Source organism: Ammospiza nelsoni, chromosome 16, assembly GCF_027579445.1.
Source record: "Ammospiza nelsoni isolate bAmmNel1 chromosome 16, bAmmNel1.pri, whole genome shotgun sequence".
NCBI classification, from domain to species: domain Eukaryota; kingdom Metazoa; phylum Chordata; class Aves; order Passeriformes; family Passerellidae; genus Ammospiza; species Ammospiza nelsoni.
The window spans coordinates 12,612,291-12,629,491 of record NC_080648.1 but is presented as its reverse complement, the minus strand read 5'-3'; the positions used below and the strand labels follow the sequence as shown (position 1 = coordinate 12,629,491).

The 17,201-nt window shown below is 51.9% G+C and overlaps 1 protein-coding gene across 4 annotated transcripts in view; it reads left to right on the top strand.

Annotated features, from left to right (window-relative positions):
* FLT4 (fms related receptor tyrosine kinase 4) overlaps positions 1-17,201 on the top strand; it is a 57,129-nt gene that overhangs the window by 30,129 nt on the left and 9,799 nt on the right. For 3 of the 4 annotated variants that reach the window (XM_059483460.1, XM_059483459.1, XM_059483458.1), the window contains exons 4-22: positions 658-770; positions 1,683-1,845; positions 2,094-2,233; positions 2,933-3,101; positions 3,646-3,763; positions 4,355-4,506; positions 5,161-5,323; positions 7,070-7,214; positions 9,759-9,867; positions 10,934-11,293; positions 11,542-11,688; positions 12,341-12,472; positions 12,750-12,856; positions 13,161-13,296; positions 14,069-14,173; positions 15,569-15,682; positions 15,918-16,006; positions 16,240-16,387; positions 16,946-17,040. In XM_059483460.1, the coding sequence (XP_059339443.1) occupies positions 658-770; positions 1,683-1,845; positions 2,094-2,233; positions 2,933-3,101; positions 3,646-3,763; positions 4,355-4,506; positions 5,161-5,323; positions 7,070-7,214; positions 9,759-9,867; positions 10,934-11,293; positions 11,542-11,688; positions 12,341-12,472; positions 12,750-12,856; positions 13,161-13,296; positions 14,069-14,173; positions 15,569-15,682; positions 15,918-16,006; positions 16,240-16,387; positions 16,946-17,040 (2,705 nt within the window). The remainder of the gene's footprint in view (positions 1-657; positions 771-1,682; positions 1,846-2,093; positions 2,234-2,932; positions 3,102-3,645; positions 3,764-4,354; positions 4,507-5,160; positions 5,324-7,069; positions 7,215-9,758; positions 9,868-10,933; positions 11,294-11,541; positions 11,689-12,340; positions 12,473-12,749; positions 12,857-13,160; positions 13,297-14,068; positions 14,174-15,568; positions 15,683-15,917; positions 16,007-16,239; positions 16,388-16,945; positions 17,041-17,201) is intronic. The other variant, XM_059483461.1, reaches the window with a different exon arrangement.

Here is a 17,201-nt window from a genome sequence, read left to right as displayed (position 1 = left end):
ATTTTGTCTTCATCCCATTTACTCAGCCTGGGTCACTGCTCTGCACAGAGTTTGGTGTAACATCCCCAGCCTTGCCAAGTCATTTCATAATGATTATTTCTGGGTGGTTTTGCTCTTCCTGTCAATATTTGTGCTTGCAGCAGTTGGGGGGCAGTGGGGTGGCAGCCCTGGAAAGCTCAGCTCATGTGTTTATCTGCCGGCCGGGATTCTGCAGGATGACATCTGCATTCCAGCGCGCCGCGGATCACTCCCTCGCCCGGCAAGGTCGCGCTGCCAGCCCTGCGCGGGGACACAGCCACCAGCTGGGCAGGCGCCGAGCCCGGGACACTACACACTGCTCTCACAAAGGGTCAGGCTCAGGCACAGACCTTGAGGGCTGCAGGAAAGGGGAGGTCATTTCCCGCTCTGCCCAAATGTCACACAAGTGTCGCTGCGCTGGTGCCGTGTTTGGTGCGGAGGAGCCGGCCGGCTTTGCATTCCCATCTCCAGGTGTCTCCTCTGACTGTCACATGTGACAGAACAGCTCAACACCACTCCCTCTGAAATGCTTGTGCTGTGTTAAGGAAATTCAGGAAGCCTCCTTTTCTATTGGTGGTTGCCTTTTCCCTGTTTTTTTCTTCTTTGTTAGTAGTTGTTCTCTTTGTATCTTTTCTACAGATTTTGAACAGCCATTTATCAACAAGCCAGAGACCCTCCTCATCAGCAACAAGGAGAACACCTGGGTACCATGTCTCGTGTCCATCCCAGACCTTAACATCACACTGACCTCGGTGAGAGCTCAGCTGCTGGGAGGCTCTGCACTGAGATGTATTGCATTTGTTCTGCATTTGTAATTGCCTGAGTGGAAGCATGACAGGCACTGCCAGGAAAGGAAAATGCATGGGATACATTTTCCATGGAAAGTACAAGCCACTGGCTTCCTCGTTTTATTTGCTGGTTGTCCAGTTCCCTTGGGCAGATCCCACGGGTTTCCTGCCAACCTTGCTTCTCTTCCCTGGAGCTCTATGAAACAAAACAAAACTTTGTTTTAAACCCGTTTCCCCACAGCATCCCCTATTTGCCTCATCTCTGTGATCTACACCCCTCTAGGTGGTCAGCATCCCCACAAGGGAGGAGGCTGCAGCTCTGGGGCTCATGACTAAAAACAGCTCTCTTACCAGTTTGCTTTTGCTTTTGCTTTCCCCCCTCCTCTTTTTTTTCTTTTGTTTTTTTTTTTTTTTTTTTTTTTTTTTTTTACAATGCAAATACATCCTTCCAGGATGAGTGTTACTATTACTGTTACTTGTACAAAGGCCTCCAGGGACACTCTGGGGGCCAGGGGCCTTTCCCTTGCCCGGGAAGGACACTACCCAAGGTCAGCACTCATCCCAGTGGGGCTGATGTTTGGGACATCAGCATCAGTTTCCTTAGCTATCTCTAGAAATTTCCATTCCTGGAAGTCTCTGGCCCACTCTGCAGACAGGGAGGCTCATGGTGCAGGATGCAGCTCCTTGGGGTAGAGGGGAGGCCACAATTCCTAGATGGCAAACCCTTGGGGGGAGAGGGCAGGAGGCCAGCACAGCATGGGGCTGCATCATTTCTTCCCACAAAAGGGATGTGTTAGCCAGCATAAAGCCTGGGAGGGGTGGAGTGGAAATGTTGTTACCCTCTGATTTCAGTTGGCAAAATGTTGATTTTTCCAGCAAAATTTCTTCATCCACCCTGATGGGAAAAGCACCTTCTGGGACAACAAGAAGGGAATGCAGGTACCCACACACTTGATCAGGGACTTATTGTACGTCCACTGTGAGACTGTAATCGACAAGAAGGTCTTCAAATCCAATTTCTTCATCATCCATATAGCAGGTGAATATTTGGGAAGCTTCAGGGGAGCAGTTTGGGTGGCTCTGAAGTCCACCAGTGTGGCTCATGGGATTGTTATGGTCCTCTCTAGCTACACAGACTCTGCATGGTGCTTATATCTCTTCTACTGTGTATTGGACAGAGATACACCATGCAGCAGGAGGTCATTCCCAAACCTCCTGTAACTGCACAGTCTGAGTCAAAGAGTTGACTAGATCAGAAATCTCTTTTCATTCCCTCTTCTGCATCAGGGAGTGAGCTGTATGACATCCAGCTGTATCCCAAGAAAGCCATGGAGCTGCTAGTGGGAGAGAAGCTGGTCTTGAACTGCACAGTGCAGGCTGAGTTCAACTCTGCCGTCCAATTCCACTGGACTTACCCTGGCAAACAGGTACCAGCAAGCCAAGCAGCTCCCCATGCACTGAACTGTGACCCTCTGAGTCACCCCCTCCTGACCCTTCATTGTTCCTCTTCACATCATTGGCAGGGCTCTGCTTCATACTCCAAACCATGCTGTGCCCTGGACCTCTTGTCAGAGTGTTCTCCCATTTTTTTTTCTCCTGCAGCAGAAGGCAGACAGAATGAAGACCCCTTTTCCTCACAGAAAGCTCCCTTCCTGCCAAGGTGTTACTGCTCTGGGGTTCTTGAGAAAACACTGGCTTCACTTTCACTAGTGCAAATCCAGAGCAAATTTGATAGGTTTAAAATGAACTATTCTAATCATAGAGCCCTTGTTACCAAGAGCCTGCAAAGTGGTCCCTTCCCCACTGTGTTTTCCTCCTTTTGTATCTTCTGGCTTTTTTGAATGGTGTGACAGGGGAGTCCCTTGAGAACACCACTCAGTTCATGGGCTCCCAGCCTGGTTCCTGGGCTACAAGAGCAAACCATGCTAGAGATCTGAGCCCAGCCTCAGGCAGTCAGTATGCAGAACATATGCCCTTCCACCCCTGAGGATGGCAGTGAGTAGTGCAGAAACCTGTCCAGGTAAAGGCCGGCACTGAGCATCAGGAACCACAGCTGTGAAGGGCCCATCCTCACAGCCTCATCCCATTGCTGTCTTTCATCCCCTTCTCTCTGTCACCTCCCACAGATGCAGCGAGCAGTGATCGACTCTGAGCGCCGGTCCCTGCAGACATACACAGAGCTCTTCAGCAGCCTGACCCTTCACAATGTCAGCCAACAGGACCTGGGGAAGTACACCTGCACTGCCACCAGTAGTGCCCAGATGCTGGAGGAGAGCACTGATGTCATTGTGCACGGTATGGCACTGCCAGTGCCCTGCAGAGCCACAGCCAGAGCCCAGCTGCAGCAGAGCCAACCCCTCGCTGCTTGGGCAGAGTGGCTCCTGAACCTCCCTCCACTCTGCTTTAGTGAAACCCAGCCCTCCTCCAGCCCCTCAGCCTCCTGTGTCCCAGCACCATGCTGGGAGCAGAGTCACGTTCAGCAAGGTCCCAAAAGGAGAGAGATGCCAACACCAAACTGGGCCCAAATGCAGTAGAATGGCAGGACACACTCATCTTGCAGCCCTATGGCAAATGCAGTGCCCCTGTGGCATGCCTGGCCTGAGGGACACCAGCTGCTTTGGGTGGTCATTTCTTGGCAGTAGAAACTCTCAGGGCAGCCCAGCCTTCCTGCATTCCCAATGGTTCCCATGAAGGAGACAGGAGCTGCCAGGATCTCAGCTACATTGTCATAACACCCTCATGTCCTTGGTCGTTTCTGTTGGGTCCTGTGGAGAGCAGCAGAGCTTTGTGACACCCTCTCTCTTTGAGTTCTCCTCCATGGTCCCTTTTTTGCTTGCAGAAAAGCCCTTCATCACTGTGGAGTGGAGGAAGGGCCCAGTGATAGAAGCCACTGCAGGAGACGAAGCTGTGAAGCTGCCAGTGAAAGTTGTGGCTTACCCCACACCAGACTTCCAGTGGTAACTCACCTTTCTTAGCTTCAGCCACCTTCTCCTTTCCTCCTTTCCTCCTTTCCTCTGTCAAATGGGGAAGCCTAGCCTGGCTTCCTTGCTGGTCTGTCACCAAGGTTGTCACAAATGTCACTTTTTTCCACCCATGGGGTCCATTTCTCCCATATCCTGGCTCTCAGATGCACAGCCTGGCTTGGCAGCTCTGCACAGCTGGAAGGGCCAAGTAGGGTTCCCACAGGAGCTGTCCCTCTTGTCCCTCTGCTGTGGCAATCACAGCTGCCCAGAGGAAAAAGGTAGTGGGATGGGTTGTGCACCTCTTCATGCTGCACTTCCATCAGAGCTGACTGGAGATGGGAGCTTTGCACCCACTCACTGCTTAGGCAGAGCTACAACACCCCCAACCCCACACACAACCATAGCACACAATGTGCAGACCCATCACCTGGGTCCAGGGAAGGCCCAGGGGTCTCTCCAGAGAGGTCCTCAGTGCTAGCAAGGGGCACCTTGGCTGCATTCTTGTGGGGACCAGCAAACCCTTTGCCCAGCTGCCAGTGGGACACTTCCTCCCCATGGCTGCATTTTCTCTCTGCCTCCCTGCAGGTACAAGGATGGAAAGCTAATTCCCAAGCAATCTCAATCTTCAATGCAGATCAAGGATGTGTCGGAGCAGCATGCTGGGACTTACACGCTGGTTCTGAGGAACAGGCTGGCAGGGCTGGAGAAGCACATCAGCCTCCAGTTAATTGTCAATGGTAAGGGGGGGCTGGAGCTGGGGGGAGAGTGCTGAGCCTGTGGTCCCAGCCTTTGGGCTGCTCCAAGACCAAGTCCCCACTGCTGTCCTAAAGCAGTTGGTACCTACATCACCTCTTCCTCCCCCATGGCACAATTTTGTTCCTGGCTCCCTCACTTTGGGCAGGATATGTCATTGCTCAGGGGCCACTTCCCAACTGCAGTTGGAGATGCTGCTGAGGGTGACCCTGACTGATGTGGACTTGAGAGCAGGGCAGCTGCCACACAGATAAAGTCTTGATTGGAGTAGTTCCTCTGGGTGGGAATCCACTATGGAGGTTTCCCACAGCTGGTCCCAGTCATGCAGGAAACAGATGCCAGCTAAAAAAGTGCTGGAAGGGCACTGCTGCCTCGAGATGTGTCTCCAGCAGGCTCTGTGGCCCTGTGCTTTAAGGCCTGCAGCATCCAGACAGTTCCACTCACCAGAAAAAGGAAAGACTATGTCCCTTGAATCTGCTTAGGTATGACCTACTGTGCCTTGCAGGCCTGAGCTGCCCTGAGAGCCAGAGCTGTAGTGCCCAGGCTGTCCATAAACGGGCCTGGGGAGGGCTGTGCCAGGCCTGGGGATGCAGTGCCTGAGCCTGCAGCTGCTCACAATGTCACTCTGATCCTTGCAGTTCCTCCACGCATCCATGAGAAGGAGGCCTCTTCCCCAAGCATCTACTCCAAGAGGAGCCCCCATGCCCTCACCTGCACTGTCTATGGCATCCCAGCACCAGAGGTGATCCAGTGGCAGTGGAGGCCATGGATGCCCTGTCGGATGTTCTCCCGGCGTAGCCTGTAAGTGCCATTTCCTCCAACACTTGTGTCTTGTCAGGACACCCCCATGGTGTTATGGGCTTCTTGTGACCACGGCTGTGCTCCCAACCATGTCTCACTTTTGCTCTCCCACCCACAACATGGTACCTTGTGGGAAGGCAGAGTGTCTCCAACACTTGTTGTCCACGTGGCAGTTTTGCCCAGGCTGGCTGGTCCCAGACACCCACAGCTTGCACAGCATCCTCTGCATCCTCAGTCACCTGCATCTGTCAGTGGATGTCCATGGCCCAACCACACCTCACAGCACCTTCAATGAAACCACTGATCACTGTGCTAATGGGGAAACTGAGGCAGATTGCAGGAGGAATTGTCACAGCCCCTTGGTAAGACCTCAGGACAGCAGCTGGGGTTCACACCATTTCTGCCCTGAGGTCCCTGTGGTTTTTCTGTCCTTTCTCTTCTCCTGGGAAGCAAAAGTGCTCATAGGCAGCTGCTGCTTGTGGGGAAGAATTGCTGAATCCTGGGGCAGTGCCAGATCTCTGCCAGCTGCTGGGATGATTTGCCAGCAGGGCAATAGGCAGGCAGGAAGGGTGCATGCCCACAGCCTGTGCTCTGGGAAGCTGAGGCAGCATCAGGCAGGGCTGCAGTGGCATTTTTAATGACAGTCTCACTGAAAGAAGGAAAAGGATGCTGTGGTGTCATAGCCAGAGCAGTCAGGGTGGAGGACATCAGGGTGCCTGGAGGAAGCCAGGTCCTGCAGCTCTGTGCAGGCTTTTGCCAAGCCAGGGACACCAGAGTTTCCATTGCATGCAAGTGCACTGTGGCCCTCTCAGGAAGCAGAGGGGCCCATGAATTATGAGCACTGTCTCCCAAGGCCACCATATTTCTGCCTAGCACAACTCCAGAGGATGCAGGAGGCTTCTTTCTAGCTTCCTGTTGTTTACACAGCTCACCAGTGTGTTTGCCCCGCCAAGTGCTCTGTCCCACACTGCCAGCACACACCTTTGCTACAGCTCCTGGGACATCAGCTCCCCTCTGCTTCCCTGTCACTCAAAGCCTCTCCCTTCTATCCCAACACACACTTTTGGGAAGACCCTCCCACCTTCCACCCCAACCCACGTTTCAAAAGCACCCTGCAGGCTGCAGCACCCCAGGTCCCTGACAGATTTGGCCACTTCTCCCCACCCATCTGTCTCAGCCTGAAGAGGTGCCATCATTCCCCTATGAGACACCAGCAGCACCTCTGTCTGGGGAGGTCTCCCTCCTGGCTTTTGTTAAATTGGGGGCAGCAGGAGCACCCCTGGGTGTGTGCCCTTGGGTGTTGCCCCACTTGCTCTCCAGGCCAGCACCAGCCAGTCAGTGACACCCCTGACTCTCAGTCCCAGCAGGGCTTTAAGGCCTTGGTGCTGAGCAAAATGACATCAAGAGTTGTTCATGGCACACATGAATCAATTTCACCCCTGCCTTTCTCCACCCTTAGCAAGGAAAGATGAAGCCCCAGGCCTGCAGGTGAAGACACTGCTCGTGACATCTGTATCTGTTCCCTGCCTCAGCTTTCACACCTACAAATTTCTGCCTCACTGGTGGTTGCAAGGCACCCTTATAAAGCACATCAGAACTGTATAATTGAAAGACCCTGAAATTTTGCAGTTATAGGAGGGGACCATCAGTTCTCTGACACAATGCTGCTTTTGCTGTATTTTTCCCAGCTAACCTTCTCTCTGTCTCTCTCCTCTTTCCCCTGCTCATCCCTGGCTGCTGGATTAGCAACAGCAGGCACCGGGCAGCAAGGCGCCACCAGAGGGACCGGATGCCCGAGTGCAAGGACTGGAAAGATGTGTCACAGCAGGACGCCGTGAACCCCATCGAGAGCATTGATACCTGGGTGGAGTTCGTGGAGGGGCGGAACAAGGTGAGGCTGCATCCCAAACCCATCCTGGGACAGGGAGCTGGAGACTGGCACGGGACTCCTTTGCAATCAGCCAGGAAAAGTGGCCTGGAAAGGGGCCTGGCACAGACAGATTTGGGGAGGGCTTCACACCTCTGCTTCTAAAGTAAACCATCAGTGGCAGTTCCCAGCCCTGGGGCTCCACAGTACCAGGCAGCCCTGGAGCGAGGGAGAGCTGTCATCCTTGAGAAATTACCCTGTGTCCAGAGAGGCCCCCACTGGGGCTGGCTGCACAGGAGGGATTTCATGGATTGCTATTGAACACAGGACATCCAGCTAGGGAAAACTGGAACAGGTGCTGTGGGGGTCTCATGGCCTTTTCTGAGTATTTTGCATGAGCTGTTCTGTAAAAATCAAGCCCTGCAGAGCATCCTGGGCAAGAAATCAAGAATCACAAACCGCCCAGGAAATCTCTGGCCTTGGGAAGGTGCCTGTGTCTGGTGGGGCATTTCATCCAGCTGTGCCCATCCTGGTGGGGTGAGGGTGGTTTGGAGAAGCTGGCATCCATCCGCTGCAGCTTTGTGAGTGGGAGCAATGCGTGCTCCACAAAGCCACTTCTCCATCACAGCATTTCCTCTCTGGAAGGAACATCTCTCCCTCACTGCAGTGTGTGACCTGCTTGCTGCCTGCTTCTCTCAGTCTCCCGGGTAGCCAGGAGTGTGAGGTCTGTGCCATGACGAGGTTCCTGTCCCCACTGGTGTCGGGCACCAGCCGCTCACAGAGGGATGCAGAACAAACAAATGGGCCCCTGCTTCCGAAAGTCACTTCCTGTTTTCCTACACACCTCTAAAGGCACTTCCCGTCCCCTGGCCTGGCCGGGAGTTCATCACTCTGCCAAAAGGGTGGCAGGGGCAGATGATTCTCCTCCCAGAGCAGCTGAAGGGAGGTTGAGGGATTGGTGTTCCCCAGGGATGGAAGCAGGGGTGGGGGGAGCTCTTGGGTAAGAAGCCCCCACTACAGATGTGACACTTTTATTGGTCCTTTCTGATCTTCCCCTATTTTCCCCATTTTCTTCCTTCTATTCCTCAGCTGTGTCCTTCTCATTCCATCTGTTTGGTTGTAACTGTCCTTAGGTTGTGCATCCCCACAGACGTGCAAGAGCTTTGGGAGAAAAGAGCTTTTCCATTCACGGTGGAATGCTACATCCTAAAATCTGCTTTCTCTCTCTTTCCTTGTCCTTTCTGCCTGTCTTCTCTCACCATCCTCCTGGTTTTTATTCCATCTGTAAAGGCCAGAATGAGCCACAGGATACGCAGTGCACAGTCATGCACTGCAGGCAGCAGGATGATGTCAGATCAAGAAACCCCAAGTCAAACATAACACTGTAGATTAGAAGGAAAATCCCCAAGAAACAGGAAAGGCAGCACACAAAAGTGCCAGCAATAGGGTCACTCTGGTTGTATGAATAACCCCAAGAAACGGAAAAGGCAATGGACAAAAGTACCAGTAATAAAGTCACTTCTGCTGTGTTGAGTATGCACTGAATGAATGGCTGTTCCTTCTGGTTAACACAACCTCAATACATTGCCCCTCAGAACGGAAATGCTTCCCAGTCTATGGGATTATGGGATGTAAAGGCAAAGAAATTTCCCTGTAGGAGCACGTTAATTTTGCATTTTAAACACCATCTCATTAAAGGGAGTTTTTAACTTGTCATTTAAACTGGAGCCTCAAACTGCAAGTCTCCTCTAAGGGGAGTGCTTGCAACACTTTCGGTAGCTCACAAGTGTGCAATGTGAGCCAGGAGGAGGAGGAGAGCAGCTTTATTCCCCAGCTGCTTTTCTTGGCTAATTTGGAGGCAGCATCCCCTGGGTCCATGCTCCCAGGATGGCAGCCTGGCTGTTTGCCCAACCTTAGTCATGTCTTGCTGGAGGGAGAGAGGAGGAAGCTTTTAGGACCGTGTCTGTGTACACTTGGAATTCAATGAAAGATGACATCTCTTTCTGAAGGGATGAGAGCTGGGATATTTTCACAGGTTTGATTTCTCCTTATGAATAAAAGGAGTGCTTGCAAGTCTGTAAGTACCTGTAAATCCCACTGAACGCTGTGGGACACTAAGTAGTCTCTTAACTGCGGAGGGCTCAGGGAATCAAAGCCCTGGTGTCCTTTCCCTTTATTCCCACTGTTATAAATAAAGCTTGGCAGGAGCTTAACCATCCCCTCAGCTCTGTATCCTGTTACTGTCCCCCTTGCTGAGCACTGTCCCCATTGTGACCCCGGGGGCTTAATAAGAAATTTGCTCCTATGGAGAGGCATCTATGCTGACTGGGCTCTGTAAAAAGATGCAGAGATTGGGAATAAAATAATGTTATTATTGGTAGAGCCAACAGATAAAGCTTGAAATGCACAAAGGGCTGTAGGATAAGGGTCTTGTTTTGCATAACCCTTTCCTAGGGTTATGCAACAACAGCTATTGGGGGCTTTGCTACCTGCCAGAGAGCAGCAGTGATTCTACTTCTCTTCCCTGTTCTCTTCCTAACTCTTCCTTATGTTCTGTTCCCCCATCAGACAGTCAGCAAACTGGCCATCCAGGAGGCCAACGTCTCAGCCATGTACAAGTGTATTGCCTCTAATAAAGTGGGTCGAGACGAGCGGCTGATCTACTTCTACGTGACCAGTGAGTACTGTAAAATGCTCCCCACCTGCACCAGCCAAGCTCTCTGCTTGAAATAGGCAGGTCCCTAGACCTGTCAGGTCCTGCCATTCACACTTGGGATCTTCAACAATCCAGCAGGAAAGCAGGGCTAACCCAGAGCTCTGCTGGGTGGCAAAAGCCTGAAGCACAGGCAGAGTTTGGCAGGCAGATCTGGGAATGAGCCAGCACTGCCTGTGCCTGGGTCCTGAAGCAGCCCTGGCAGGTCCTGGGCAGATCCTGGGCTGGGGACATCCCGCTGGCTCAGGCCCAGGCAGCTCCCTGGGCTGGGGATGTGTCTGGTCCAAGAGCATCCTCTAGTGGCACCGCTCGACCTATCCCAGGCCAGGTCCCACTGCCTCAGCCCCCGGCAGTGATCCCAAGGGATTCTGGTGATGGCAGGAAGCTGAGTTTGTAGGAACCAGAGCCCCGCGATGTGGCCTGGAGTCATGGACCATAGGGGGCTGCACGAGCCTTCCGCCAGTGGTACCCAGTCCTGGCGGGAGCCTGTCCCTGTCTGCTGAGAAAGGGAGCCCAGCAAGGGCACTGCAAAACCTTATCCTATAGAGTGAGAATTCTATAATAAAATTCCCAGCCCAGAAGGAATAGCCCTTGTGATAGTACCTGTGCTGTCAGGGCCACCAGCTGTTGTGAAGAAAGATGAACACCTTCAGTCACTACTTCAGTAATGCTCTCTGCGTTGCTGTCCAGGCTGCTGTGTCACTGCCTGCACATGTGAAGGGGGGCATTTGTGCAAACCAGAATGCTGCAGCTGAGCTGGGAGCAGTAACAGCCTAATTCAAACCTCCATGGCTTGTTTCATTTGTGACCCCATCTTAATTTCACCCTGGGACTTAAGCATATCCCCTGGCACTCGCTGGGCTTAAGCTGTGATTGCCAGCAGTTTGCACGTCACCGTTCTGGTCTACAGTGGTTTCCTTTACTCTGAGGACAGGCGGATCTCTGAGAGCTGAGCCCAAGGAGACAATTTCATTGTGTCTGGCAGCTCAGCCATGAAAACTCATTCACATGTTCATTTCCTTCCTGAAAGCCATTCCAGACGGGTTCGAGATTGAGTCCCAGCCCTCAGAAGAGCCCATAGAGGGGCAGGACCTACAGCTGAGCTGCAATGCAGACAACTACACCTATGAGAACCTGCAGTGGTATCGGCTGAACCTCTCCAAGCTCCACGATGAAGAGGGCAACCCCCTGGTGCTGGACTGTAAGAACGTCCACCACTATGCCACCAAGATGCAGGGGGAGCTGCGCTTCCAGCCCGACTCCAACGATGCGACCTTGCTGCTCACCATCCCCAACATCTCCCTGGATGAGGAGGGGGATTATGTGTGTGAGGTGCAGAACAGGAAGACCCGGGAGAAACACTGCCACAAGAAATACATCTCTGTGCAGGGTGAGGGTCCACAGGGCTGGCGGGAGTGACACAGGAGAGCTGGTGCTCTTGCTGCCATCAGCTTCCCAGGCCATCCCCAGGGGAAGCCACACAAGCAAGCTAAACTCAAGGTGGCAAAGGCAGGGCACATGGGTTCTCAAGACACCTTCAGCAGGGGTCAGAGACCCAAAGGCCCCCAGGAACACAGATATTCTCTTGATCAATCAGTTTCCCGTTTTCCCCTCCTCCTCTTTGTGCTGCTCCTCCAGCCCTGGAGATCCCCCGCCTCAAGCAGAACCTGACAGACATTTGGGTGAACGTCAGCGACTCCATTGAGATGCGCTGTAAAGTGGACGGCAACCACGTTCCTGAAATCAGCTGGTACAAAGACGAGAAACTGGTGCAAGAAGTGTCAGGTACAGTGGGCTGGGGGTGGATCACAGGCAGGGCAGTTTGTACAGCAGCTGGAGAGCTGAACACTGCTGGGTTCTGGGACTTGCTGTCCCCAGATAAAGGCAGCCGTACTCTGAATCAGCCAGAGCCTGGTTTTAATCACATTCTGTCCTAATTTGATGCATTCTCACTGGCCAAGTCTATGCCCTAGGGCCCAGCTCAACACTGTCTGTGCTTGTGCACATTCAGCTGGAGAGCAGGGGGAGAGAAATCATTCATGTTCTTACTCTCAGCCCAGTGCCTGGTGTCTCTGATTGTGCAGGCACCGACCCAGATTTCATGGAAAGGACATGCGAAGGATCCAGGCACATTGCAGAGGGAAAGGAACAGGTTCTGAGGGTGAAGCAGAACTTGAGACACCAACTGGACTGCCTGGGCACTGTCCCTATATTCAGCATGTTCAGTGGGGGATTTGTAACCCCCATACACTGCCTGGGGAGAGGCCCTCCAGGTTTTTTCTGGGGCCATCAAGAGAAGAGTCTCTACCAGCTGGTGTGATGTCATTCTGCCATCTAAAATGAATCAGCCAAAAAATGCTCATGGACTTGAGCCTGAGACCAGTGCACTAATCTTCCCTCTCTGTCAGTGACCATGACAACCCTCTGTGCCTTACAGGGATCGACCTGGCAGACTTCAACCAGAGGCTGAGCATCCAGAGGGTGAGGGAGGAGGATGCTGGGCTCTACCTGTGCAGCGTCTGCAATGCTAAGGGCTGTGTGAACTCCTCAGCCAGTGTCTCCGTGGAAGGTACCAGCAGCCACAGCACCCCTGGGGATGTGAAGGGGTGGAACAGGAATTATGGCCAAGCTCCCATGCCTCTTCCCTGTGACAGTGGGAGGCAGTGAAAGCCCCCTGCCCTTGCTGGTGGCATGATGCTCTCATAGGAGAGCATAGTGCAGAGCATGTTTAGCTCAGGCAAACATGTCTCCAGTCACCCCACATCCTGCTGCAGGCCATAAGGAATGGCTGAGTTGGAGCATAGAATGGGAACCTCTGAAGCTGTGATTGCCTTTCCATCCCACAGGCTCTGATGACAGGACCAATGTAGAGATTGTCATCCTGATTGGCACTGGAGTTATTGCTGTTTTCTTCTGGATCTTACTTATCCTCATCTTCTGCAACATCAAAAGGGTACGTGACTGTCACTGCCCCAGGCAGGGAGGGTGGCATATCAGGGCTTGGGGCAACACCAGTGCTGTGATGTGGGGCTGCATGAGAGCACCTGGTAAAAGGAGGTGATTGAGTGATGCTTCCAGTGCTCTCACTGCCAAGGACAGGGTGAGTAAGGGCTGAGGTAAAGGAGGTGATGGGGGATGGCCTTTGCTTGAGGGGGTAAGAGGTCAAGGCAGGCAAGGAATCCAAATCCCATCTGGGAGTCAGCACCCAGGGCAAGGAGGGCACCTCCTCACCCTTGGTGTTGGCTGGTTTCCTGCAGCCAGCCCACGCAGACATCAAGACAGGCTACCTCTCCATCATCATGGACCCTGGCGAGGTGCCCTTGGAGGAGCAGTGCGAGTACCTGCCCTATGATTCCAGCAAGTGGGAATTCCCCCGAGACCGCCTGCGCCTGGGTGAGCCAGACCCTCCCTCCCCCTGCACGCTGCAGCCAGGGCTTCCCACCAGCCCTACAAACTCGCCCTTCTTAACACACCTCTGTGCATTTCATGCCTTCTCTCTGCCTCAGGCTTCCCATCCTTTTCCCCAGGCTGTCCCTAAAGCCCAGCTGTGCCTGGGAAATCTCTTTAGGACTGACTGTAGACAGGTCTGAACCAACTGTTATCCCACACAGATATTGGTGAAAACAGGAGACCCCCGGGCATAGTTTAAGACACATCCCCATATTTTCCAAGTGAGAGTCTGGACAGAACAGCCCAGTTTACAGCAGGTACCCCAAGTTCAGGACCAGGATTGCATCCATTATTTTCCTCATGTTGGGACACCTACCTGCAGCCTCTTCCCTTTAAAGAGCAGCAGGCTACCTTTGAGGCACAGAGCAGTGACATTAGTCCTGGCTGCTGTGCTGCCAGGGGTCATTTACCTTTCCCACACACAACAACTTGTTGCTTGAGGACAACAAACAGCCCCTCACTTCTGCATGGCCATTTCCTTCCTCTGCTTTGTCCATGCCAGCTCTGTCTCAGTTCCTCCCATCGTCCTTTCTCTTATTCTCACCAACACAGCAAGCAGCCACCTGAAAGGGCACATGTTCCACTCCTTCCTTTTCCTTTATGATGTTTTTTCTTTCTTCTTCCCATGATTTCCTGTTGGGATTTTTGTTTTCCTTCATTCTATTCTCCCTTTTCTGCATCTGCCTTTCTTCACATTTATTCTCCTTGTCCATAGGTAAAGTCCTGGGTCATGGTGCCTTTGGGAAGGTGGTGGAAGCATCTGCATTTGGGATCAATAAAAGTAACAGCTGTGAGACTGTAGCAGTCAAAATGCTGAAAGGTATGGGAACAGTGAAGCAAAACAGGCAATGTGTGTAGACAGCAATTAATGAGGCACCTGCCATGGAACATTCACCCTGTAAATGCCTGGAGTTAATTTAATGGCTTCTTGGCCTCAACACAGTTGATCCTCTTTGGCTCCATTCAGCTGCACTGAGGGGCTGAAGTGGCAGAACTGACAGCAAGGACTTCTGGAACTCAGCTTTCAAGGAAATTTAGCTGTCTGCAGAGGCAAAGAATAAAATCTGTCTCAAAGGCCTAACAAGAATCCAGAGTCCCTCTTTGGCATGCCACTGAAAGAAGTGTTGCTCCCAATTGCCTTCTTCCAAATTTGCCTGTATTTTGTGTTTATGGGTCAGATCCAGGGCTGGGTAAGGAAGTAGGTTGCAGCTCTTATCCAGTTCTGAGGGCTAAATTGGCTTTGCACCCAAAGCCTGGTCTATCTAGAGTGAGATTTTAAACTTTTATAGCCATGCTTTCAAACAGGCATCCAAAACATTATTCTGTAATCTGGCACCAAACAAAATACTGAGGAAGTCTCTGGCCAGAAGTAGCCTGTACATGGAAATCATGTAATGGCTCATCTGAGCAGTATTTGCTGTTGTAAGTGTACAGATCATCTGCACAGCAGTGGGGAGCCTGGGGAGCAAGGCTGCTTTACAATTTTTTGAGGCAAGGCTCTCACCTGGCCCATCAGCTGCAGCTCAAGAGGATACTTCTTCCAGGATAGTCTTCCAGGCTAAATTTACAAACTCTCAAGTAAGACAAAATGCGCATGGGGAGGGTAAGAAGTATGAAAAAGGCACACAAAACCAGAGAACACACCCTGTGTAAAACAGAGGTCAAGAACTGATGGACACTTGAGAGAAGATGCAGTACAGAGATATGGCAGGAGCATGACACTGTGTTTGCTACTGAAGAGAAATCATCAAAAGATATCTGGGTTTGAGTTGAGACAGCTCCTATCTTCAATTGTGATAAAAAGAATCAGATATCTTTTGTTCCTAATTTTCTTTCAAATTGTTTCATGGCTCGTTATCTCTGTTTGGAGGCCAAAAGGGCAGAGATTCAAACGGGTGCATACCAATGAAAGTCTCAAGTGATGTTTTTCACTGCACAACTATCATAAAGAAAAAATTTGTTGGACACAGATTATGTTGTTCTTTGTTCTGGGTCCCTGCATTTACAGAGAGCACCCCACATGTTACAGCAGGGATCCTGGGATCTGCAGACAAGGCTCAACATTTCACGTGGGAACATGCAATAACAAAATGTTCCGAGGCTTTGAGGTCACAGCCCCCTCAGCAAGACTCATATTAACATGCTGCTAGAGGAGAGTGGTGAGGGGGAGTGAAAAGTCTGAGGAGGTGTCATGACATGGTCTGTGTGTTTCCAGAGGGAGCTACTGCCAGCGAGCACAAGGCTCTGATGTCAGAGCTGAAGATCCTCATTCACATCGGGAATCACCTCAACGTGGTGAATTTGCTGGGTGCCTGTACCAAACCCAATGGTAAATATCCCAGGGCAGCAGGCTGTGCTGCTCCCAAAAATCAGAGCTTGTCCCTTGAGTGGTTTTGCTGTCCACGTGTGAAATCACAGGGACCTGGGGGAAGATATTGGTGTGTTTGTGTGCACTTAGAGCAGTTGTCACAGCTCAGTAGGGCTGCACATAACACAAGTTGTGGCAAATTCTGACCAACTCAAGCCCTTACTTCTAGCCTTAACCTTTGGTCTCTTCTCACCAGGTCCACTCATGGTAATTGTTGAGTTCTGCAAGTATGGAAACCTCTCCAACTACCTGCGGACCAAGAGGGAAGGATTCAGTCCTTACAGGGTGAGTAGCTTCCTTTGCCCCTAGGGACCTGTCCCATGTCTAGGGAAGGAAGGCATGCAGCCTAATAGATGATCTGACAAGGTGACAAAGAAAGGCTCTGTCCTTCTTTCTGCAATGGTAGATGCTTCCAGGCCAGAATTACAGTATAAGAACAGGAAGAGACTGTGCAGCTCATGGATGCAGGGGTTACAGTGTGCATTGCCTGCTGAGGGTTTTGGTTTGTCCCCTGGCAGGAGAAGTCTCCCAGGCTGCGTATTCAGGTGCAGTCCATCGTAGAGGCAGTGAGAGCAGACAGGAGGAGCCGCTCGGGGACCAGCGACAGTGCCATCTTCCACCGCTTCCTGCTGCACAAGAGCCGCCCAGCGCTGCCCATCCAGGAAGGTAACACTGCAGCCTTGGCACCAGCTCCCCACCTGGACCACCAAAACCATGCCAGACTTGGCCAGCTTGGGGAATGGGCAGGGAATATCAGTGGGGAGTGGGGCCCCAGCCTTGGAACTGATCACTGTTGGATGGAAATTCCCCAAACAGGGCTATTGTGTCATCTGCTGTGTCTTCTGGTGTCAAACCCAGAAGGGAGAATTAAATCCCTTTGGGTATTTTAGCCTGAAGAAAGGAGAACTGAGGGGGATCTTGTTGAGTCCTCCCTAGGACAGAAATACTGAGCTGACCTTCAAAGCCCCTTCCAGTCCTGTTCCCCACAACTCTGTCTCACTGACATGTGCTGGAAGCTGGACTCTTTCTCCTCACATTTGAGCAGGTTCCTGCTTTGTGCCTTCTGCCACATAAGCAGAAAATCTTGGAGTTGAGCTGATTACTCCAGTTAGGACTGAGAACTGTGTTTCACTGAGAATCTGTCTGTATCCTGCAGTCCCAGAGAGAGGCAAGGAGGACAACAGATTGCCAATTGTCTAATCATTTTCTATTACTTCTGAACAGTGGATGACTTGTGGCAAAGTCCCTTGACAATGGAAGACCTCATCTGCTACAGCTTCCAGGTAGCACGTGGCATGGAATTCCTGGCGTCCCGAAAGGTGAGTTCAGTTCAGCCTTTCCTTTGCTCACTTGATCTCTTGTGCATGCCTGATGAGAGAGACCTTACCACAGCCACCTTTTAGATGACACACAGAGAGATTCAGTGATCTGCCTCACACTCCTCAAGAAATCTGAGACAGATGTGTGTGCACAAAGTTGC